The 25,090-nt window shown below is 37.3% G+C and overlaps 1 protein-coding gene across 1 annotated transcript in view; it reads left to right on the plus strand.

Annotated features, from left to right (window-relative positions):
• Positions 1 to 23,891, plus strand: part of LOC131163585 (serine carboxypeptidase-like 40) — a 36,070-nt gene extending 12,179 nt beyond the window's left edge. The window contains exons 4-8 of the mRNA XM_058120175.1: positions 13,067 to 13,336; positions 13,741 to 13,856; positions 13,965 to 14,057; positions 23,526 to 23,631; positions 23,736 to 23,891. Of these exons, the coding sequence (XP_057976158.1) occupies positions 13,067 to 13,336; positions 13,741 to 13,856; positions 13,965 to 14,057; positions 23,526 to 23,631; positions 23,736 to 23,891 (741 nt within the window). The remainder of the gene's footprint in view (positions 1 to 13,066; positions 13,337 to 13,740; positions 13,857 to 13,964; positions 14,058 to 23,525; positions 23,632 to 23,735) is intronic.
• Positions 23,892 to 25,090: the final 1,199 nt, after the last annotated feature.

Here is a 25,090-nt window from a genome sequence, read left to right on the forward strand (position 1 = left end):
CCACGTCAGCTGACACGTCATCACTGCCACGTCAGCATAGTAGACTAGAGTTGACCAATTTGACCAAATTTTGACCGGGCTTTTCAAAGCCATTCCAGGTCCGTTTTTCGAACAACTTAAGCCATTTCTAGGGTTTTCGACCATTTTGGACGCAACTGTATATCCGGTTTCTTGAGATTCTATCCCAATTTTTCTGTACAAGCAAGTTAGTGCTAAAAATCAATGGAGGAGTCAGACTCGGGTACTATGATCAAGCTCACAGCCTCCAATTACACTCTGTGGAGGTCTCGGATGGAGGATCTCCTTAATTGTAAGGATCTGGCAGATTCTTTGGATTATAAAGGTATGAAACCAAATTCCGTAAAAGATGATGATTGGAGAAGAATGAATAGGAAGACCATTGGTCAAATCAGACAATGAATTGACCATAAGGTATATCATCACGTCGCACAAGAGACTGATGCTTATAGTCTTTAGGAGAAGCTGGAAAACATGTACCAGGCCAAGATTGCTTGCAACAAAGCCATGTTAATGAGACAGCTTGTTAATCTAAAGTTAAAAAGCGGGACCTCTATAGCTGAACATACTAGTGAGTTCCAAAACCTAGTAAATCAGCTTTCATCAGTAAAGATGGATCTTGGTGATGAAGCAGAAGCATTGCTGCTTCTTAGCTCCTTACCGGACAGTTGGAAGATATTGGTTATCACTCTCAGCAATTCAGCTCCTGACGGCAAACTTACCATGGCGATGGTAAAAGATGCCTTATTCAACGAAGAGGCCAGGAGAAAAGAAACAGGTGCAGATCAGTCACAAGCCTTTGTTACTAAAACTAGAGGTCGACCTCAAGAAAGTACCAGTACCAGAAGTCGAGGTAGAGGCAGAGGTAGAAGCAAATCTAAAGGAAGATCCCAGGATTGCAGTAGATTCAGTGATGGTAAAAATTGGCAGAGAGGAAAGATCTCTTGTTACTATTGTGGCATCGAAGGCCACATGAAGAAAGATTGTCGAAAATTTCGACGGGATCATGGTCAAAGCCGCCAGCAACAAAAGAAAGAGGAAGGTGAGAACTCGATCACCTTAACCCAAGATATATCAGTCTTTTCAATTGAAGAAGATGCATGTTGTCATATCGGGAACCACGACACTGAATGGGTGGTAGACACAGGAACCTCCTACCATGCCACTCCCCACAAAGAATTCTTCACGATGTATAATATGGAGATTTTGGTACAGTAAAGATGGGGAACACTAGTTCTTCCCAGATCGTGGGAATCGGAGACGTGCAGATTGTGACCAATATTGGTTGCACCATAACACTAAAGGATGTTCGACATGTCCCAGACCTTCAACTCAACCTTATTTCTGGGGCAGCCCTTGATAAACATGGTTATGAAAGCTACTTTGGGAAAGGTGCTTGGAAATTATCAAAAGGTAATTTGACAATAGCACGAGGACGCAATTGCTGCACATTGTACAAGACGCAAGTGAAGATTTGTACTGATGCCATCAATGCAATGAAAGATGAAGCATCACCAAACCTATGGCACAAGAGACTCGGACACGTGGGTGAAAAAGGGCTCCTTACACTGGCGAAGAAGGCATTTATCAAAATCACAAAAGGTATTGCCTTAAACCCATGTGATCATTGCTTATTTGGGAAACAGCATAGAGTTTCATTTAGTTCCTCTATGAAGAGAAGGTCAAAGCCATTGAGTTTGGTACATTCTGATGTATGCAGACCCATTGAAATAGAATCAATCGGTGGCAAAAGGTATTTTGTTACCTTTATTGACGACGCTTCAAGGAAGGTGTGGGTATATTTTCTGAAAACAAAGGACCAGGTATTTAAATATTTCAAGGAATTTCATGCTATGGTGGAGAGGCAAACAGGGAAGAAATTGAAGTGCCTCCGGACAGACAATGGAGGCGAGTATACAACGAGTTCAGAGCATACTGTACTGAACGTGGTATTAGGCATGAAAAGACGGCCCCACGTACCCCACAATATAATGGTGTAGCTGAAAGAATGAATCGAACCATTATGGAGAGAGTTAGAAGTATGCTCAGTATGGCTAAATTACCTAAGCCATTCCGGGGGGAAGCTATTCGTGCCGCATGTTACCTTATCAACAGATCACCGTTAGCACCACTTAAATTTGGAATTCCAGAGAAAGAATGGACCAGAAGAAAAGTTTCTTACACTCATCTAAGAGTGTTTGGGTGCAAAGCTTTTGCATATATATCTAATGAGCAGAGGCAAAAGCTCGACGTGAAGTCCATTCCATGTATCTTTATTGGCTATAGAGATGATGAATTCGGCTACAGATTATGGGATCCAGAGAGGAAGCAGGTCATCAGATCGAGAGATGTGGTTTTCCATGAAAACCAGGTGTTTGAGGACTTTGAACCACAAACAAAGTCTAACCAGCCTAGTTCCAGTGCTCCAGTCATTGTAACGGATCCTACACCATCATATTCTCCCACAAACCATGGAGAATTGCAGGATGATCCTTTGGAAACAGATGTAGACGGTGTTGAGTAGGGGGAGCAACAACCCCCTTCACCAGAAATTGCAGAATCATCACATCAGTTAGATGATGAAGTATATCCTCCTCCAGAAGAAGTTGAGCCCAGAAGATCTGAAAGAGGTCATATTCTGATTCCATCGAGAAGATATCCAGAATCAGAATATCTTTTACTCACTGATGAGGGGGAGCCAAAAAGTTTCCAAGAGGTCCAGTCTCATACTGACAAAATCAAATAGATGGAAGCTATGAAAGCAGAGGTGAATTCTTTACATAAGAATCAAACGTATGAACGGGTAAAACTTCCCAAAGGGAAGAGAGCACTAAGGAACAAATGGGTCTTCAAGCTTAAGAAAGATGGTAGTGGACAAATTGTGACGCATAAAGCCAGATTGGTCGTCAAAGGTTTCGAACAGAAGAAAGGCGTTGACTTTGACGAGATATTTTCGCCAGTAATGAAATGACAACAATTTGAGTCATACTCGGATTAGTAGCCAAGTTAAATCTAGAGCTTGAACAAATGGATGTGAAGACAGCCTTCCTACATGGAGACTTGGAAGAAGACATCTATATGGAGCAACCAGAAAGATTTGAAGTTCCAGGGAAGGAACACCTAGTCTACAGGTTGAAGAAAAGTCTCTACGGCCTTAAGCAAGCACCAAGACAATGGTATAGAAAATTTGACTCTTTCATGGTGAGTCACGGATACAAGAGGACTGCAGCAGATCAGTGTGCATATGTTCAGATATTCTCTGATAGTAGTCTTGTCATACTACTACTCTATGTTGATGACATGTTGATCATTGGTCAGGATGCAAGCAAGATCAACAAGTTAAAGATGGAGTTGTCTAAGTCATTTGAAATGAAAGACTTAGGCCCAGCTCAGCAGATCCTAGGCATCAAGATCAGTCGCGACAGGAAAGCCAGAAAATTATGGTTATCACAGGAGAAGTATATTGAATGCGTAATCAAAAGGTTCAACATGGAAAGTGCCAAGCCAGTAAGTACTCCACTGGCTAATCATTTCAAGCTAAGCAAGAAGTTGTCTCACTCATCAAGGGAAGAAATGTCAATAGTCCCATACTCATCAGTAGTTGGAAGCTTGATGTACGCAATAGTATATACCAGACCAGACATTCCCACGCTGTAGGCCTTGTGAGCAGGTTTCTTTCCAATCCAGGGAAAGACCATTGGGAAGCTGTGAAATGGATTCTCAAGTACTTGAAAGGTACATCGGGATTATGCTTATGTTTCGGGGAAGCTGAACCAATCTTGGAGGGTTACACTGATGCAGACATGGCTGGTGATCTTGATGGAAGAAAGTCCACATCAGGTTTTTTGTTCACCTTTGCAGGGGGAGCTGTATCATGGCAGTCAAAATTACAAAAGTGTGTTGCCCTATCCACAACAGAAGCAGAATATATTGCCGCAGCGGAAGCTGGGAAGGAGATGTTGTGCTTAAAGCGGTTTCTTCAAGAGTTAGGAGTCAAATAGGAAGAATACAAGGTACATTGTGATAGTCAGAGTGCACTGGACTTGAACAAGAATTCAATGTACCATTCCTGAACAAAACATATTGACATTTGCTATCATTGGATACGCGAAGTGATGGAACAACAGCTGTTGAAGCTAGTCAAAATTCATACTAAAGAGAATCCGGCAGACATGTTAACAAAGGGGGTAACTTATGAGAAGCTCCAGCTATGTAGGGATATAGCTGGGATGGACGTCAATTTAAGATTAACATATTATTCTCCTCCTATGGGTATAGAGAGGGAGAATTGATGGATCCATACCCAGTCAAAGCAAACGGCTGCTGCTCCTTCAACATCTTCAGTGCCAGCTGCTCCTCTGTCACCCTTTGCTGCTCCACCTACTTTGCCGGCCATGTTGACATTTAGCCACCGCCCGTTGAATTTTTTGCTCCCCCTTGTGTATATATATATACACGTGTGTGTGGAGTTGTGGATGAGAGTGTGGTGTGTTGCAGCGTGCATAAGAGTGCAGAGTTTGAAAGAGTGTGTTGCAGTGTAAGCTGCGTGAAGTAGAGAGATTGTGTAGAGAGAGAGAGAGCTGTAAGAGTTGAGTGATTGTATCCTCCTCCTCCTCTATATTTTTCCCAGTACATAGTAATCTCTCGCTCTCGTGGACGTAGGCCGGATTTTGGCCGAACCACATAACTCTGGTGTCAATATTTGTGTGTGTGTTTTGTTTATTTTTCTCCATTAATTACTTGATCTGTAAAACCCTAACAGGTATTCCATCTGTCTGAAATCTTTCTAGTTCGTCTCCAACGAGACTTTTCCAATTTGTAAAATCTCCATCTCCAATTCACTTATCACAATTATATTAAGGTTTGTTTAAATCCAAATAAATCCAGAAATAATACAATGAAGAATTTACTTTTCTTCCTTGATAAGTGGAATCCTCTTGGAGACTCAAATTGAGAGGAACTTAGCTTAAAGTAGGGATAAGAATACAAAGTACTTCCATAACATGGCTTCCTTCAGAAGAACGGCAAACTACATCCCCAACATTGTTGTTAATGATAAAGTCTTGTAAGTTTTCTGAGGAGGTAAAAAAAAAAGGGGTAGTTGAATATCATCGGTCATTATTTAAGAAAATCTTAGTTCAGGAGAGAAAGACATTAGAAGAAGATTTTTTTTTTTAAGGAAGAGGTGTTAAATGCAATTAAATCCTTGAACAGGGACAAAGCCTCGAGACCCCGATGGCTTGTCAACTGCCCTTTTTCTGAATTGCTGCAAATCCTTCAAAAATTATTTCATGGAAGCCTTAGGGAGTTCGCCTAGGCGGGCTGCTTTGTAAAAAGCTTAAATGCCACATTCATTGCCCTCATTCCTAAAAATGGGGGAGCACAAAATGTGAGAGGCTTCAGACCTATTGGCCTTTTTACAAAATTATGACTAAAACTTTAGCTATTCCCTTCTATAGTTTTAGAGAATCGATTGGGGTTTATGAGTAATAGACAGATTCTTGATGCTTTTTTAGTGCAAAATGAATGCATTGACTTTTGGAGGAAAACAAAAAGGATAGACTTACTTTGCAAATTAGAGTTGGGGAAAGCTTTTAACTATGTGAATCAACGATATTTTATGAACATCAAGAAGATTATAGACTTTGGATACACTTGCATTTCTTCTGCCTCTTAAATTGGGTTTCAAAGCACTTAATAAAGATTCATATTAGGTTCTTGATTTGTCATATTTTATTTGTTTTAACTTTAAATTTGTTTTATTATTTATTTTGTAGATTCATTATTTTGATGATTTAGTGCAAAATTAGTTAGACTACGTGACTATGTGCCTACGCATGCACACATATATCTTTAAGATATTATATATTTTTTTTGTTGTGTGTAATTCAACTGATTGCTAATTATATTTTCAGATTTTAATTAATTTCAAACAAACCACAATAACAATCTGATTTTGTCGGAGCATCAACTATAATCACACCTAAACTTAAACTTGTTTATTTTAACGTGTCCATGTGTTATAATTCTGATCAAGAAAAATAATTTATTCACCAAATAAATTCAGCAAAGCCTCAATGAATTCATGAAAACATAAACATGCCACAAGCACAATCATAAGAACAAGTTTACGTGGTTCGGCCCAAAAAGTGACCTACATCCACGAGAGAAACTCACATTCCAAAATACTATATTAAATCCAGGGAAACAAATATATATGCACAGATTTTCCCTTTCTTGGCTTATCAATCTCCTCTGAAAATCAGTCCAAGAACAATCCAAAAAAGCCCCTCGCACCTGCGAAGAACCCTAGGCTTCTTCCTATCCTTCTCTCTAGTTTCCCTAAAAAAATCCCTCCCAAGAAATAGATCTGTGCATTACCTCTTCTTTACCTGAGCGTGCACCTCCCAATGCCGAACGTCCTCCTGCCGTCTCCTTCTCTCGCGCTGGTGAAGACTCGCGGCTGAAGAGAGGAAGACTCGCTGCAGCTGTGGAAGAAGAAGACGTCCTGCGCTCGGGTGAAGAAGACTCCTGCGCTGCAATCTCTCGGCTGTGGAAAAAACACTCTGTTCTGAAGCTGCCCAAAACTGAACTAAAAATTCCACCTCATGCCCCCTGCTGTTTTATTTCATTTACAATATATTTCAGGTAAAATTACATCACTGCCCCTCATATCATTGAAATATTAATTATGTTATAAAGTATTTTAATGGAACATGTAAATTTTTTTTTTTTTTCAAATTTTACGTTTTAAATTGTCCCATAGCATGGTGATGACCATTTTACTAGTTAAAAATTATATTTGACCAATACTAATGATAATAATACCAAGCATCAAGACCAATACTAAAAAAATCATGTCATTATCCGGCATGTATGTAATCAAAACAAAACAAAACAAATATATATAAAAGAATTACCTACAAAATAATGTCAACTACCTGCAAACATAAACTAGAGGAAAACAGAGGAAAAATAAATGATGAAAATTAAAGACGACGGCTTGGAATACTCATCTTATCCATACGAATGAGAGCTCTTATTTTATTCAACAACACATCACCTATTAAATATTTCCTCATGTTGCCTCCCTCGCCTTGACAAGCCAAAAAATTCATCACCTGATTACCTTCTCTAAATTTGTACTTTATAGAGAACCGAAGACCTTAGAACTTCTTCTACAACAATTCCCAAAAGTCCATAAATATCAGGAGAAACAAATTCTAGGTGTAAGTCATCCACCACCAATTTCGAGTCCCTTTCAATACATATATTCTAATATTCCAACTCTTTATAGAGTCAAACACCACCAGTAAGAGCCCATAACTCTGCTCCATTGTTAGTACCTGACTCAAATTTTTCAGAGAAAGTAGCCTTAATATTACCCGATGAGTCACAGATGTCACCACCACACCTTTACAAGAGTCATTTATAGTTAGTTTCAACCAATCTATTTGAGGATTTTCTCATACTACTTTTCGAGGACTTCTAAACTTTGACATTCTCGTTTTCACCTGGAACTCTTTTAATAAATTCTTATCTAATTTGTAAATTCTTGTATTATGACCCAAAAATAAACAGAGCATTTTATAATTATGATCCTAGGAATCAAAAGGGATATATTATAAAATAGAGACTTGAGGTTTCTTTTGAAATGAAATGTGGATAAAGCCACTACAAAGAATTTCACAAAGATAAAGGATAAATTATGTTAGGAAATTGAATGGGTAGGAACAGTATCACACAGCTAAAACAAGAAATTAGAAAAGAGGAATTGACACCAAGATTTACGTGGAAAACCCCCAAACAAATTGAGGGAAAAACCACGGGCAAGAGTAGAAGGAATCCACTATGAAAAAAAAAATAATAATACAACTTCTCTCAAATTAGGAGAAACAAGAAACACGGGCTACAACAGAGATACTTTGTAGGAGAGCACTTGATCTCTCTCTAAAGGTGGAGTTGGAGATGCTTGGGATGGATACAACTTCCTTCACCACCACTTCCCTATTTATAGGGATTTTCTAAGCCTCCTTTTCAAAGTCGTCGAATGAATAGTGTAGCCACCTTTGTAGACTTGTGCAGCCACTAAATGAATAGTGCAACCACCAAATGAATAGTGTAGCCACCTTTGTAGACTTGTGCAGCCATCAAATGAATAGTGCAGCCACCATATAAATAGTACAATCACCATATGAATAGTACAGCCCCTATGTTAGACTTTGAATGCTTGAAAAAGACTTTACAATTTAACATTCTCCCACTTAAAGTCATTTTCAAATCCCCCTTTTTTTTTTCTTTTTTTTTTTTTCATCCTTTCTAGTCTTGCCAGTTTCATGCCACTTACGTTTCTGTTAAGCCATAAGAGGATCTACTCCATATGAACTTGTCAGTGTTGATTGGTTTTGTCATAACATCTGCTAGGTTGTCTTTAGTGTGAATCTTTTGCATGTCCACACTTCCTTCTTCCACAACTTCTCGAATGAAGTGATACTGTACTCCGATGTGTTTTGTCCTAGAATGAAAAGCTAGATTCCTTGCAATATGCAAGGCACTCTGACTGTCACAATATAGAGAAATTTCCTCTTGACTGTGCCCGAGTTCTTCCAATAGTCTTTTAATCCATATTGCCTCCTTACAAGCCTGCGTAGCTGCCATATATTCAGCTTCATTCGTAGACAATGCCACAACAGTCTGCAACTTTGATACCCAGCTTACTGCTCCTCCTGCAAGAGTAAACACATAACCTATAGTGGATTTTCTTTTGTCAAGATCACCTGCAAAATCTGAATCAACATATCCCCTGACAATAAATTCTGATCCTTCGTAACATAATGCAGCATCTGAGGTCCCTTTAATGTATCTTAGAACCCTCTTCACAGCATTCCAATGCTCTCTACCAGGATTCACCATGAACCGACTGACCGTACCAACTGCTTGAGCAATATCTGGTCTTGTACAAATCATAGCATACATTAGGCTTCCCACTGCTGATGCATACGACACTCGAGACAATTCCATCCTCTCTGCTTCATTGCTAGGACACATACTTGAGGATAATTGGGGTAGAAATTGGCTTACAATCTTGCATGTTGAAGCGTCGCAAGACTTTCTTCAAATAATTCTTTTGAGAAAGCCAAATCTTCTTGTCTTTTCTGTCTCGGTTAATTTGCATCCCTAAAATCTTGTTTGCTGGTCCCAAATCCTTCATATCAAACTCCCTAGCCAATTGTGCCTTTAATTCTTGGACTCTTTCTTTGTTGGGGCCTACAACCAACATATCATCCACATACAACAATAAAATAATGAAATCATTATTACCAAACCTCTTGTAGTACGTACAATGGTCTATACTGAGTCTGTTGTATCTGAGACTAATTATGAAGGAATCAAATCTCTTGTACCAACATCTTGGCACCTGCTTTAAACCGTACAGAGATTTGGTTAACCTGCAAACCAAGCTTTCTTTTCCTTTTTCTTCAAAACCTTCTGGTTGGAGCATGTAAATTTCTTCTTCAAGTTCTCCATGAAGAAAAGCAGTTTTCACGTCTAACTGCTCTAGATATAAATCAAACACAGCACACATAGCCAATACAGTTCTGATAGTAGTAAGTCTAACAATTGGAGAAAATATCTCATTAAAGTCAATACCTTCTTTCTGAGCATACCCTTTTACTACCAGTCTTGCACGATATCGTTCCACCTGATCATTACCATCTCGTTTGATCTTGTAGACCTATTTATTTCCAATGGCTTTACGTCCATGTGGTAATGGAACAAGCTCCCATGTATTATTTCTGTACAAGGCTTCAATTTCTTCCTGCATTGCTGTCATCCACAAAGAAACATCAGTGCTACTAATAGCCTCATGGAAAGTTGATGGCTCTCCATCTTCTGTTAGAAGACAATATGCAGTATTGCTTGCCATGACATAATCTGAGTGCCATGATGGTTTCCTTGTTTCACGTACTGAACGTCGAACTTCTGTATCATTGGCCTCATTTGATTCTTGTTCCTCATGCTCTGGTGCGGTTTCAGAAGAATCTTTATTTTCTTCTATCTGAACAGTATTCGTTTCTGAAGTGCTGTTGTTTTCTTTATTTTGCATTTCATTTTCTAAAAATATCACATCTCTGCTGACTACAACCTTGCGGGCAGTGGGATCCCACAGACGATACCCCTTGACTCCGTCAGCATAACCCAAGAATATGCATTTCCTAGACTTTGGGTCCAGTTTAGTTCTTTCCTGGGTATTATACATTACATATGCAGGACATCCAAAAATGTGAAGAGAAGAATATTGGGCTGGCTTACCAATCCACATCTCCATTGGTGTCTTCAAACCAATTGTTGTTGACGGTGATTGATTTATCACATAACAAGCGGTTTTGACTGCTTCAGCCCAGAATGACTTGGCTAGATCTGCAGTCTTCAACATGGCTCTGGTCCTTTCCAATATGGTTCTATTCATCCGCTCTGCTACGCCATTTTGCTGAGGTGTATGCACAACAGTGAACTGCCTTTGAATACCATTTTGCTTGCAAAATGAAATAAAATTGCCATCTTTATATTCTCCTCCATTATCTATCCTTAAGCACTTGATTCTTTTTCCAGATTCAAGTTCCACCTGCGCTTTGAATTCTTTGAACACTAGAAACACATCTGACTTCCTCTTGATTGGATACACCCATAATCTCCTGGAGTAGTCATCAATAAATGATACAAAATAATGCGCTCCTCCTAGGGATGGAACTGGTGATTCCCATACGTCAGAATGAATCAAGTCTAGAATGTGTTTGCTTCTGGCAATAGATCTTTCAAATTTTATTCTATGTTGCTTACTTGTAACACAATGCTCACAGGAAGGTAGACTTACTGATTTGAGTCCGGGAAGAAGATTACGTTCTGAAAGAATCTTCAGACCACGTTCAGACATGTGGCCAAGTTTACGATGCCACATTATCGTTGATTCTTCCTGGGTTGATGCAACTGATGCGTCTCCCTGTTGTATAGTATTTCCTAGCAGTGTGTATAGATTTGCCACGATCTTCTCTGCTTTCATCAATACAAGCGCGCCTTTGACAACCTTCAAGATCCCATTTTCAATAAGGGTCTTACAGCTAAGGTCATCTAACTGTCCGAGAGACAGTAAATTTTTCTTCAAGCCCTTCACATGTCGTACCCCTTGAATGGTGCGAATTGTACCGTCGTACATTTTCAGTTTAATATTACCAACTCCAGCGATCTCTAAGGCATGATCATTACCCATGAATATAGATCCGCCTGAAACAGGTTCATAAGAGTGGAACCAATCTCGACGAGAGGTCATGTGCCAAGTTGCTCCTGAATCCATGATCCATACATCAGTAAGTTTCTTACCGCCATTAGAGATCGTTTCTGCTTCGCTGTACAGGATTTCGCCATCACTGGAAGTACTCGCAGTGCATCCTTGAGAAGCGTTCTCCTCAGGAGCTTTCCCTGCATTCTTCTTCTTATGCCAACAATCCTTCGAGATGTGCCCCCTTTTGCCACAGTTGTAACATTTAAAATTCTTCTTACTCCTTGACTTTGATCTACCATGATTGTGACTCCCACTAGGGCCACGTTCTGTTGATCTTCCTCTCATCATCGGTAGTGCCTCAACTTGTTGAGAACTGGACGATCTGTCTTCCTTGTTTTTGCGTCTGGATTCCTCTTCCAGAACAGCTGCCGCAACATCATCGAAGACTAGATTATCTGACTAAATATTATTTGTAATGTTGATGATGAGTTGATCATACGAATCTGGCAGACTTTGGAGTAGAAGCTCCGCTCATTCGGTTGGCTCAATATTCTCATAGAGCTTTGTCAGTGCATCCCAAATTTCTTTTGCTGACTTCTTCTCTGCAATGCTTGATAACACCGAATCTGCTAATGCTAGATGAAGATTAGCCACAGCATTGTCATCCATCTCGCTCCATTTTTCGTTAGTTATCCCTATTGGTCTGTCTCCAATTGCCGCTAAGCAATTGTCCTTTCTCAGGACCGCTTTCATCTTCAATTTCCAAAGGGAGAAATTACCCCCATTGAACTTCTCAATTTCGTACTTTGCTGCCATTGTAGTAGATAAGATCTGCTCCTCCACTAACCCGGCTCCCACTTTTTCACCGTGATCAATACCGTATACGTGAACAGTATCGTAAATGAATGGAACTGTATACTTGAACAAATCTCGTATACATTCACAATACTGTAAAAGTATCCGGTGACACGTGTGAATAGTAGCTGTGAATAGTAACCCCAACCCAAAGGCCGTAACCCAAGGCTCTGATACCACTGTTAGGAAATTGAATGGGTAGGAACAGTATCACACAGCTAAAACAAGAAATTAGAAAAGAGGAATTGACACCAAGATTTACGTGGAAAACCTCCAAACAAATTGAGGGAAAAACCACGGGTAAGAGTAGAAGGAATCCACTATGAAAAAAAAATAATAATACAACTTCTCTCAAATTAGGAGAAACAAGAAACACGGGCTACAACAGAGATACTTTGTAGGAGTGCACTTGATCTCTCTCTAAAGGTGGAGTTGGAGATGCTTGGGATGGATACAACTTCCTTCACCACCACTTCCCTATTTATAGGGATTTTGTAAGCCTCTTTTTCAAAGTCATCGAATGAATAGTGTAGCCACCTTTGTAGACTTGTGCAGCCACTAAATGAATAGTGCAACCACCAAATGAATAGTGTAGCCACCTTTGTAGACTTGTGCAGCCATCAAATGAATAGTGCAGCCACCATATAAATAGTACAATCACCATATGAATAGTACAGCCCCTATGTTAGACTTTGAATGCTTGAAAAAGACTTTACAATTTAACAAATTAGAGTTGTCATATAAGGGTAACTCAATTATATATTTATATTTATATGAAATATAAACATCGAATGGGGCTTAGCATCATTATTCTAATAATAATGCATGTGCATGTATGTGTGTACATAGTATATGTACAATTAATTAATTGGATTGAATTAACTATATATATTATTTGTGATATGGTCGCAGATAGGAAATGCATTGATTAATTATGAAACTGATAGGAGAGGAAGGTATGATTATTTGGCGACCCATGCGATTATCTCCGATGAAACCAATATTGAAATTCAGACGCAATGTAATTTCTCTGCAACAGCCACCTTTCAATCTCCTAGGTGTGTGGCAGCCTTGAAGGTGTATCGTAAGGATGTTGCCAATATTGACATCTACAACATTTATGCTCCATTATGTCCCTCTTCCAATAATACCAAGATCAGGCCTGATAGCAAAACTAATTGCGTAAGTTGAAGTGCCCGTGCCTTATATAATCGTAGAAATAAAATTATTGTTTGCAATCTTGAGCCTCTATTTAGTACCACTTACAAATAAACACTTATATTGCCTATGGATAACGATTTTTGATTTGTTTGCAGTAATTTATACAAAAAAAAAATCATAAATGATAAATTTTCTAAACAGTCGGAGATCTTTCTTCATTTCAAAAAAATATCCAAATAAGAATGGACATATTAAAATTATTTACAGACCAAGTAACTTGCTAGGTTTATCTTAATTGCTTGTATGTACTTATGTATATATGCATGTATACATGTGTGTCCATATATAAATAAATAATTATATATATGTAACATAAGTATTTCTTATGTTGTGTACATTAATTTGTATAATTATGTGATGGGCAGGAGCAATTTGATCCATGCAGTGACAATTACGTCCATGCTTATTTGAATAGGCCTGATGTTCAGCAAGCCCTCCATGCTAATCTTACCAAACTCAAGTATCCTTGGTCTGGTTGCAGGTATACTATAGACAATGCTCTTCTCAATTTATGTACACTAGCATGCGTGCTGGCACGTTGCTTAGAACGTTAACATCTAATTAAATATTTCAAAATTAAACATTGCAGTGAGACTCTAGAAAAATGGGAAGATAGCCCATCGTCAATGTTCTCTATTTTACAAGAGTTAATGGCGAATGGCGTTCGATTATGGCTATATAGGTAATTGCATTATTTAACATTAATTATATTCTGAGGTTTCAAAATGAATGCATTCATTTTTATTTCAGTGAATTAGCGTTAGCCTTTATTTCACTAATGCCTATGTATCGTCGCAAATGGTATACCCAACAATTAGTCTAGCTCCATCCTGTTAAAACATTAGCCAAACAAAACAGACACACCCTAATCCTTCACTACTATTGAATGCCGTTTTAGTTAGGTTAGGTGCATGACATGCTTTACTTGTAAGACCATTTGGGGGTACTTATAGACTTGAAAGGCATCCCAAGTGGGTTTTTTATTTTTTATTTTTAAAGAATGTATAATTTTAATTGTAGAGAATTTCACTTGTCAATTTGTCTCACAATAAAAAATTTGAATATGTGATGTATGTTTATATACATAGCTGTTAAAGAAAAAAAATGAGAAGAGCAGAAAATTGTAATTTTCCTTTGTTGTGTAATAACGCCTCTTCCAACAATGCACAGCAGAATAATACTATTATTGTAAAGGATCAAACATACGCTTACAACAATTTAAATGATGAATACATAATACTTCCACGACCATAGCAACATAAAGAAAACAATAATAAGAACAACGATACCAAGAATTACGTGGTTCTGCAAAGCCTACATCCATGGGAGCAATCAGCAAGCGTTTCACTATGAAAATCAAAGATACATACTACAATGATATTTCTCTCCTTCTCTCACCCTCTCTCTTCCAAAAATATACGCAGAATAGTATAATTAATAACTCTAAGGAGGCTTCCCTCCGAATCCCCAATCGTCGCAACGTTCCAATTCAAATATTGAATTCCTCCTTACAGCTTAGAACACTCGTCGACGATAACAAGACACCCGTCGACGAAAGAGAGAAGACCACTCGTTGACTAGTCAGTCTACTCGTCAACGAGTCTTCAAGTTTCTGATTTCCAGCTCTCGGTATCTCAAAACTTCTGCAATTCTCGGGCTCTTGGTATCTACTTGTCGACGAGTGAGGCACACTCGTCGATGAGTCCCTACTGCAAAGCACCAAAACTTCAATCATATGTTTTTCTTCCTTTATTTATGAACTCCACCAAGTATAAGTGTCACACAAAAATACAACAATCTCCACCTTAGCGATTATACGCCCCTTATAAGAACTTGAAAAACATATCTGATTGCTCCACCTCGACCTTAAAATGTTTAGTTGGGGCCGTCTCCTTTTTATCACTTAAAGACATGCACCAAGTCCAAGCAACGCCGCTTGAACTTGCCGATGGTAGTTTCAGATTCTACCATCAACTCCGATGCAGTTGTAGATGCATCACCTGAAGACTTCACCCTAGGCTTCCAACAAGACCTTTCCACAATAGAAAACATAAAAACTGTTGCAAGCCTTATATCACCAAAGCCCCCTGTATAGTTTTCAACAAAACTGACAATTGACGGTTCACTATGTTTCCTGCTAAAACACCCCATTGCACAATCATGAAGGACCTTTGACATATCCCGAATATCACTGTAACGACTTGCTTAATAAACTGATTATATTTATCATTATTATTATTTTAAATATATACTATGATTATCTAAATGCTCTGATACCATACTGGGATAGACCCAACCATGAACCTAAGCAGCGAAAAGCATAAATCAAATAGACATAACCATATGAACATATATATACAATACCACACAATACCAGAGTACTACATGTTTCCCAAAATATGTACATATCTCTGTTCCCAAAGCGCCCTCAGCTAGCTAGGGTATACAAAAATCATTTCCAAAAATGTACTCACTCTCTGACAGGGCACCACTAAAGCCCCTCTACCTGCAAGCCTGATCTACTCGCCTACCTGGATCACCTGAAAAATAATTGAACACTAGGATGAGCCAACGCTTAGTAAGAAGAAATATGTTATTACTAGTGTTTGGAAAATGAGCTACTGTATATCATGGAATTTGTTTTCATGTAAACGTGTATAACTGAATATGTAAGTACGGTATAAGTAATAAAATTCACCACCCCTGTCCCTATTGCTTAACATGACAGTATTGGAGTTTATTATTCAAAATACTTCTAGTATAAGTAAGTATGTTCCCTGTTTTTGCAAATCTATACATACGTAATAATAACTGAAAATGTTCCCTGTGGCTATCTGTGTATCATGACTTACCCCCTCATGACAGGGTTGTGTGGCCCGTAGGCTGGATTTACCCTAACTAGTCAACCAGGAATAAATCACTATACTCCATAGGTTGATCTGCTCACCTCAACCCATATCTAGATGGGGAGCCTAACCTCTTCAAGGGCCTAGGTGAACGACCTTACCACGTATTATCTAAATAGGTGATTGCACTCATAAACTAACATAGCATCTGTAGCAACAGTACCGTCCTCTGTAGCTGCAAGTCCAACAGGGTCTGATATTATATAGTATATTTCTATATATATATATATATATATATATTTGAATTACCATGATTCTGAAGTACTAAATTAATCATGATGCTGCATAACTGCACTGTAATTCATATGTTGTAATACTGAGAACTATATAATCATAATAATGAAACTGCATAATCATAATACTAATATTCGTGTAATCATGGTACTGAGATTCATAAAAATCATGGTACTAAAATCCATAAAATCATGGTACTAAAATATCGTAAAATCAGGATACTGAAATTTCGTAAAACTTATATTCGTACTATATTCATATTCAAAAGCCACACGATACTGTAATACATAATTTTCATCATTAAATAAACTGTATAATATTTTTAAAATACCTAGCATAGCATATTTCCCTTACCTAACTACTGGAATGCCCCTATGGAATACTAGCCTAATACCCACAGGGCCTCTTACAAAACACCCTGAAACTAATATATGTCAGAACATAATATCAGTATTTCTCTGCCTACATCATTTTCTATAACTATCATAAGGCCAAAAAGGGACTAAAAGGTCTTACCCTGAATTTGGGATGAAATCCAACTTCGATTCCCCAACGATCCACTCCGACAAACTTGCAGAGAACTTCGCCAGGAGCGTCGTGGTAACTTCATATCTTCGATCCGGCGACCAACGAGGCCAGAAACGAAGAGAGAAGGGAGAGAGTGATGTAGGGAGAGAGAGGAGAGAGAGAGGAGCGTGAAAAATGGGTTAAAAATCCGGTTTTTAGCTATTTATAGGGCCAGATTCGTCGACGAGACACGTCACCTCATCCACGAGTCCTTCATTAAATTCGTCGACGAGACCCTGTATTCATCGATGAAATTCAGAGCAGCCAAAAATTGTCTTTCGGTATTTTCTCATCGACGAAGCCTTGTATTCGTCAACGAATTTTCTTTTGCACTCGTCGACGAACCCTTGTATTCATCGACGAGTCCTGGCAGTTTCCTAAAATTAAAATTATCCCCAAAATGCAATGTCATTGACAAAGTCTACGGCCTCCTTCTTTTTCTGTATCTATTTTCTCTCCCTCTTTATTATTAAAATGCTATTATTCTTTGGGTCACTACAATCACAGCCTGTCCTTGGGTATCGTACGGTAGACATTCCATATTGATTCTCCACGAAACCCCCTTGAGACAACAAACAAAGTCTCCCTACGATTCCATCCATAAAGCTACCCCGAGATAACACCAATCTCCCTATAGCCTTGTCCATAAAACCACCCTGAGATAACATTGAATATCCCTGTAGTTCTGTCCATACAAATCAGCAAACCAAAACCCATCTTGGCCATATCCAAGACATTCATGTAAAAAACTTTCAACAAAGTTCTCAATTGATTAGCTTTAGTTAAAATCTTTCCAGCCAATAACATGTCATTCACACACAATAGATACATCACATCACTACATACTATCACCCTCTTCCACACTAGAAGTCTCACCAAGTCACACACCTGGTACATATGCAATACATCCATTTTATCTACCATCACACTTTTTCTTCTATTTTTCTCTTTGCCATGCATTGAAACTTGAAAAATAGTAGATACCTTGCTGTTGCTAGTAATGAATACATAAAACTCCAGAGTGTCAAATTTATACCTGAGTGGTGATCTAATAATGCCCATGGGTCTACCGTGATTCTGCTGGTCTCCTGAGCTGAAACTCCCTACAATATGAACTATGTCATCTCTGTCCTAAGTCTATTACTTCACCTGCATCACATGTCTATTCATATGATGATACTGTTGACCTAAGATAGAACTCCCCACATTTTTGCCCTGAGTCCCTAACACCACTTGAATAACATGATTACTGTTGATACAGTTTTCTGGCATTTGTTTCTCTTCCTTTACCTGAGTACGGTGCACCATGACTTCATCAACAAAAGCCATGTCCTCGATCACCCTTTTGTTTTCCATAGGATCACTTAACTTGAACCCACCTTTCTTATACTCCATAAAAGTGTATTGTTCGAACATCACATCAAGCATAGATCCTCCATCACTAGAATAGTGCACCAGTGGACATCTACTCACAACTGAGTAGTCTACCGCAAAACTTGCCCATAATTTACCTACAACTTTCTCATCTAGAGATACCTTTGGCAATCGGTCACACGAGAAACACGTCATACTCACTGACTTTACCAAGAAGTACCCTGCAAGCCTTGCATATGACTCGCCCTGCTCATGAAACTTTTTGAACAAAATCAGCGTACTCAGCCCCAATGTTTGACTTGAGAATCCCTTTTTCGGTCTGGTTCTCCACCTCAGCCACCGCATGAAGTATACCAAGACCCTTCATGACAAATCCATGAAATACATATGTCCATTCCCTGATGCTATCATTATCGGTTTCCAAACATCTGAATACATGTAGTCACCTATATTCTTTAACCGCATATGCCATAAAATATCTGATTTAGATTCAACAACTCCGTCTACAACCGTAACACCCTGCAGTGCATAGATATTTCCCGCTATCTTTTCTCCTTTTGTCACTATCGATTCGCCTTCACGCACTGTCATTTCTCCACAATCTAAAATACCTAATGAAATAACATTCTTCCTTAGACCCGATTCATGCTTTACATCACATATGGCTTTTACAACAACATCATACATTCCGACTTTGACATTTCCAATAACAAATTTTTTGCATGAAATATTATTTTCCACTAAAATACAACCAATATAAACTGACTTGTAGGTGTCAAACCATTTCCTAGGATAGGAGCATCTAATATCTCCAAACACCCGTGAGGCACTCCGAACATGATGAAACACATAGCATATCTCCATCACAACATTCTGAATCTTCCTCCATTACACTTGCAGATTTTGACGAAACCTTAGACATATAATGACATTCCCGCTTTCACCAAACTAATGCTGGAGAATTCTTATCCATGACGTGATACAACACATCTTTAGCCAAACAAATATAAATGATTGCTCCTAATTCATTCCAAGTAGTTGCACCTATGCTATCTGGTTGAAATTTGTATAATACTTTCACCAAATTAACCTTGTTGCACCATGAGATTCTCTAATGCAGAAGCAATTACAACTTCGCTCTGATACCATTTTGCTGTGTAATAAAGCCTCTTCCAACAATGCATAGCGGAATAATAGTATTATTTAAAGGATCAAACATACAATTACAACAATCTAAATGGTGAATACAGAATACTTGCACAACCATAGAAACATAAAGAAAACAATAATAAGAACAATGACACTAGGAATTACGTGATTCGGCAAAGCCTACATCCACGGGAGCAATCGACAAGAGTTTCACTATGAAAATCAAAGATACACACTACAACGGTATACAATGATCTTCTCTCCTTATCTCACCCTCTTTCTTCCAAAAATATACTCAGAATAGTATATTTAATAACCCACCGGAGGCTTCCATTCGAATCCCCAATCGTCACAACGTTCCAATTCAAAATTTGAATTCTTCCTCTTAACCCAGAACACTCATCGACGAGACTAGGGCACTCTTCGATGAAATAAAGAAGACCACCTATCGACTAGTGAGTCTACTCATCAATGAGTTTTCGAGTTTCTCATTTCCTGCTCTCAGTATCTCAAGACTTCTGCAATTCTTGAGCTCTTGGTATCTACTCGACAACAAGTGAGGCACACTCGTCGACGAGTCCTTACTGCAGAGCACCAAAACTTCAACCATATGCTTTTCTTCCTTTGTTTATGAACTCCACCAAGTATAAGAGCCACACACAAATACGACATCATTACAAAAAATGAAAAGTGAACACTAAGTGCATAAGGAGGATACTAGTTGGGGTAATTAAACAAGTTTACCAGATATAGTTAAACATAAAGGAGATATCATAAATCCCATGAAATCTGAGATAAAATCTACGTAATTGATATATATGCTCCTTTAATTTTTTTGAATCAATAGACTCTTGATTTGTTAGCATATATGATCCTTAGACAATTGACTTTGGATCTTTGATACTGCTCAGACTTTATTGTGATGATTTGCCTTGAATCTTTAACATTTAAATTTGCAGTAGACAAAATCGTTGATGGTTTGATGAAACCATTGACGATTAAATGAAACAATCGATGGTTTGATGAAACAGTCGATGATTTCCTTTTGAATTTGTTTTTTCCTGAAACCGTCGATGTAACCATGAGCAACATCACTCTCATTGAGTGTGTCGAGATGTGATGCATTGTTAATAGTTGGATTCAAAAATGAAGTCTTAAACTTTTGAATTAAGTTAGTGCTCACCTATTTATATCACCCACCCATGAGGAATTTCCCCAATCATAACAAGTGGCATTAGAGTGGATGATTCATAATTGTAGAAGGGGACATTGTAAAGTTGAGATGTAAAGTTAACTTTCCTAACGTGTTAATAGTTAAAAAACTAGCGTGTAACCTAGGCACGTAAAGTGCAGGGTAAGACCCACTTGAGCAACTATAATAAAATTGAACTTGCTCCCATGAAGAGACAATTTATATTGGATTCAAGTATTCATACATGTGTTCCTATGGATGTAAACCATTTTTCTAATCACAACAAGTGATTTCAAAATTTATGGTTCATAACTCTAGTGAGGGACATTGTAAAGTCATAGTGCAAAATTAATTATCGTAAGATGCTAACAATTGAAGAACCTGACCTATGACCAAGGCACATAAAGCATAGGGTAAGACCCAGTTAAGCAACTATTGAAAAATTGGGCTTGCTCTTATGGAGAGAGAAATCATATTGGGTTAGAGAATTTATAAATATGTTCTTCTAAATGTAGACCCATAGAAGAGGAGCGGTCGATTTCTATAGATACTAAGCCCATAGATGTGTGGATTTGCTTTTATAATTTTACATATTAGAAAAATAATTTTTTATTTTATTCCACTTTGAGTTTATTCCATTATAGCATACCAAAGATGGGTATGGGTAAAATTGTCACCAATTTGTAGTTTAATTGATGCTTGTCTACACCAAATTGTGGGCTTTTATTGATCCTTTATTTTTATTTTTATTTTTTCAAGAGAAGATTTGTTAATAGGCTAATGTAAAGTTGTTTGTATAATCTAATAATCTATGTTATGTTTAAGATAAGATACCTAGTCAAGTTAGGGTTTTAGAATTGCTGAAATCACAATAATTTTTTTTTGGGAATTTGGGTTCGTTATCTTTTTTCTCTTATCTAGTTAAAGTTTGTGATTTTAAAGTATATATTAGGTATGACACATTTACATATGCGATGTTAGTCATATGATATGATAGAATTGAATAAACCTAATTGAGTTTGGATTTTATAATGATCTTCTATAATATTGTTGGTAATTTTAAATTGGTTACTCTCTCTCTCTCTCTCTCTCTCTCTCTCTCTCTCTCTCTCTCTCTCTCTCTCTCTCTCTCTCTCTCTCTCTCTCTCTCTCTCTCTCCTCTCTCTCTCTCTCTCTCTCTCTCATGTATGGGTGTGCATACACATGCAATAGCACAATTGTGTGATCATGTGTTTTGTATACAGAGTCACATATTACAAGATATATATATAAACCACGTACTATATCAATTGAATAAAATTTATTTTTGTAATAAAGATTCGATTATTCACAATTTGAGTTATAATGAACTTCATACCATTTTTACTAAGCTATTATTATTATTATTATTATTAGTAGTAGTAGTAGTAGTACCTACATTCAACATTTTATACTGATATTGTAATATGAAAACTTAACACTTTTCATTGGATTTGATTTTAATTTGAAACGAAATAATAATGCAATGTTTAGTTATATTTAGTTTTGCGATTAGAAAGAGAGAGCACGATGTTATCTTTTAAGGGATACAAAGAAGAGATGGACAAAATTTGAGAAATCAAATATGCTTGTTTATCTCCTTTAATTTTAGGATTACGTTTATAAAAGTTCCTATTGGACTCAATTTCTAAATAAAAAAAACTGAAAGAATGTTAATTTTGATTCATAAGAAGAGTATTTTTGTCTAATTAAAAATGTGAACACTCCAAACTATAAAATCTTTATATGCACTTTAGATCCTAACCAACAACCAAGGAAACAATAACAACTAGATCTTTAGTTTCACTAGTGAGACAAAACCTTTACGAATTATTTTTTATTATTCAAAAGATTAGGGCAATGTCCTAAAAAAATGGGATGTTACAATAAATAATCAATAATGATTTACGTTATGGGGATATAGCAAATGTTATCAATTACCTAATGTTGTGAAATGATGCTCGCACATACATAGCAAATATAAAAATTAGAGAAAATCAAAAAGAGAGAAGAAGAACACGAATTTATGTAGTTTGATAATATGCATATATCCATGGAGTCCTTGCATAATAATGAAAAACAATCTTAGAGTTTCAACCCTCATATGAAAAACAATGTGTATATATAATTCTGTATGAAAATCTCAAAATACCCTCATATGATATACAATTACATTACACCTTGACTCAAACATACCATATCATACTGTGAAGGGGGACTTCACCCTCCCATACCCTCCCCCCCCCCCCCCCTTCAATGCACCCCACTTAATTAGTTCAAGCAGATAAAGAAGTCTCATGTACTGAGGGCTTAGTGGTCTTGTGACTCCTAAGCCCTCTAATTTGTAACAACTTTCAAGTGTATATCCTCTAAATATGGGTCACAACTCAACAACCCATTATCCTCCTTTATTTGTTTTTTAAAAAGTTGACTTTAACTTTAAGCACGACACAAGCAAATTTGAGTGCATTTTAAATACAACGAGATAGAAAATTGCATTTAGGCCAACCACTTCATGGATTGTTATTTTGATTACATATTGAACCACATAAATCATGTTGCGCTCGCTGGTTAGATCAATACTTGCAATAATTTGCTATGAATTCTATAGGAAATTAGGTCACATGTATATTTCTTTACACCTTGTACTTAGAGAACAATGATTAAATTATATCGATTTGATGAGGGGTGTGTAATGAATTGAAAGCAGTGGTGATATTGATGGAGTGTTACCAGTTACTTCAACAAAAAGTTCTATAAAAGCAATGAATATGACTACAAAGTTTCCATGGTATCCTTGGTACCTTAACGAAGAGGTAATTTTTACTCAATTCCACTTGAGCTCAAAGTGCTTTTAAAGAACTTTGGCTTTATGCCAAAAGGATTATATTGATGAACAAATTTGTAATTTGTCTTACAGGTTGCTGGGTATGCGTTAGAGTTCAATGGACTAACATTTTCTACAATAAGAGGAGCAGGGCATGAGGCGCCAAGTTACGAACCCAACAAGGCTCTTGCACTTTTCACGCACTTCCTTAGTGGAACACTCCTCCCCAATACTTCAAAGCAGAACTAATTTGATCCTCAAGTCTCCAATCCAATATTTAGCATTACTCTGCTTGTTATGAACTTCAAGTATTCAGCAATTAATAAAGAAATTATTAGGGTTTCATTGAAGGAAATTAACGGCAACGGTTTGGCCAAAGTTGGTTACTCTATATGTGTGTGTGTGGTTTCTATTTACTCAACAATCAATAAGAAAGTAATACACAATTAGTGAATATTTCACTTAGCTAGCGTGCACTTTCTTAGATTCACGTTGCACTCCAATACTTTAAAATATAACTATTTTTCTCTAATATTCTTCAATACCATCTATTATGATTGAGCGATTGTTATAGACTTTTTAATGTCACACAATTAAAAAGATTATCATGATGTTTTTTTTAATCAAATTAATCCCCTCCCCCAACTTTATTAATTTGATTAGTTCTATCTCTTTTCATTTATTTGACTTGTAATTAATTACTTTTCAAACTAAATGATTGGTGCTTACCCCAACATGCACAAACACAATGATTCTTGACCGTAGTTGAAAACTACAAATAAATACCCTTTATTTATTGCTACTAGTGTATGTCTTGAATATATTGAAATATGGTTAAAAGGGCTCGAGAATGTTATGGTCTTGGGTCCAACTTCGATGAGGTATTGTCTGCTTTAATCTACTGGTCTCATGGATTTGTCTTATAAAAGATATATCACTTAGCTAAAGTTCAAATCCTTCTTATAAGTCCAAAATTTCCCTAGTACACATTTGATGTGAGACCATGATAGGCTCTCCCGTTCGATTTCTGATGTCCTCGTTAGAGTGATCTCCCTAGTATACATCCAATGTGGGATCGTGATAGTCTATCCCATCCAATTTATGGAGTCTTCATCAAAGTGACTTACACCTCTATGTATGATCCACTCACATGATAACAACCCCAGGATGGATCCATTCACATGATATCACCCTCAGGGTGGCTCTAATACCAAATATAATGGTCTTAGACCCAATTCCAGTGTATGTCAAGTAGAAAATTAGGGGTAAACCCCATGAGGAATTACAAAAGTCATTCAGGCGACACCAAAGAGGAGAAATCAACTATAATAATTAAGCTTCTTAGTGCTTAGAAACTTTGCAAATTTATATATAATGTTTTTCATTATTAGAATTAATGTCTTGAATTTATGATTTGATAGACACAAGTTTAATCAAGTATAAACATG

Source organism: Malania oleifera, chromosome 9 (genome assembly GCF_029873635.1).
Source record: "Malania oleifera isolate guangnan ecotype guangnan chromosome 9, ASM2987363v1, whole genome shotgun sequence".
NCBI classification, from domain to species: domain Eukaryota; kingdom Viridiplantae; phylum Streptophyta; class Magnoliopsida; order Santalales; family Ximeniaceae; genus Malania; species Malania oleifera.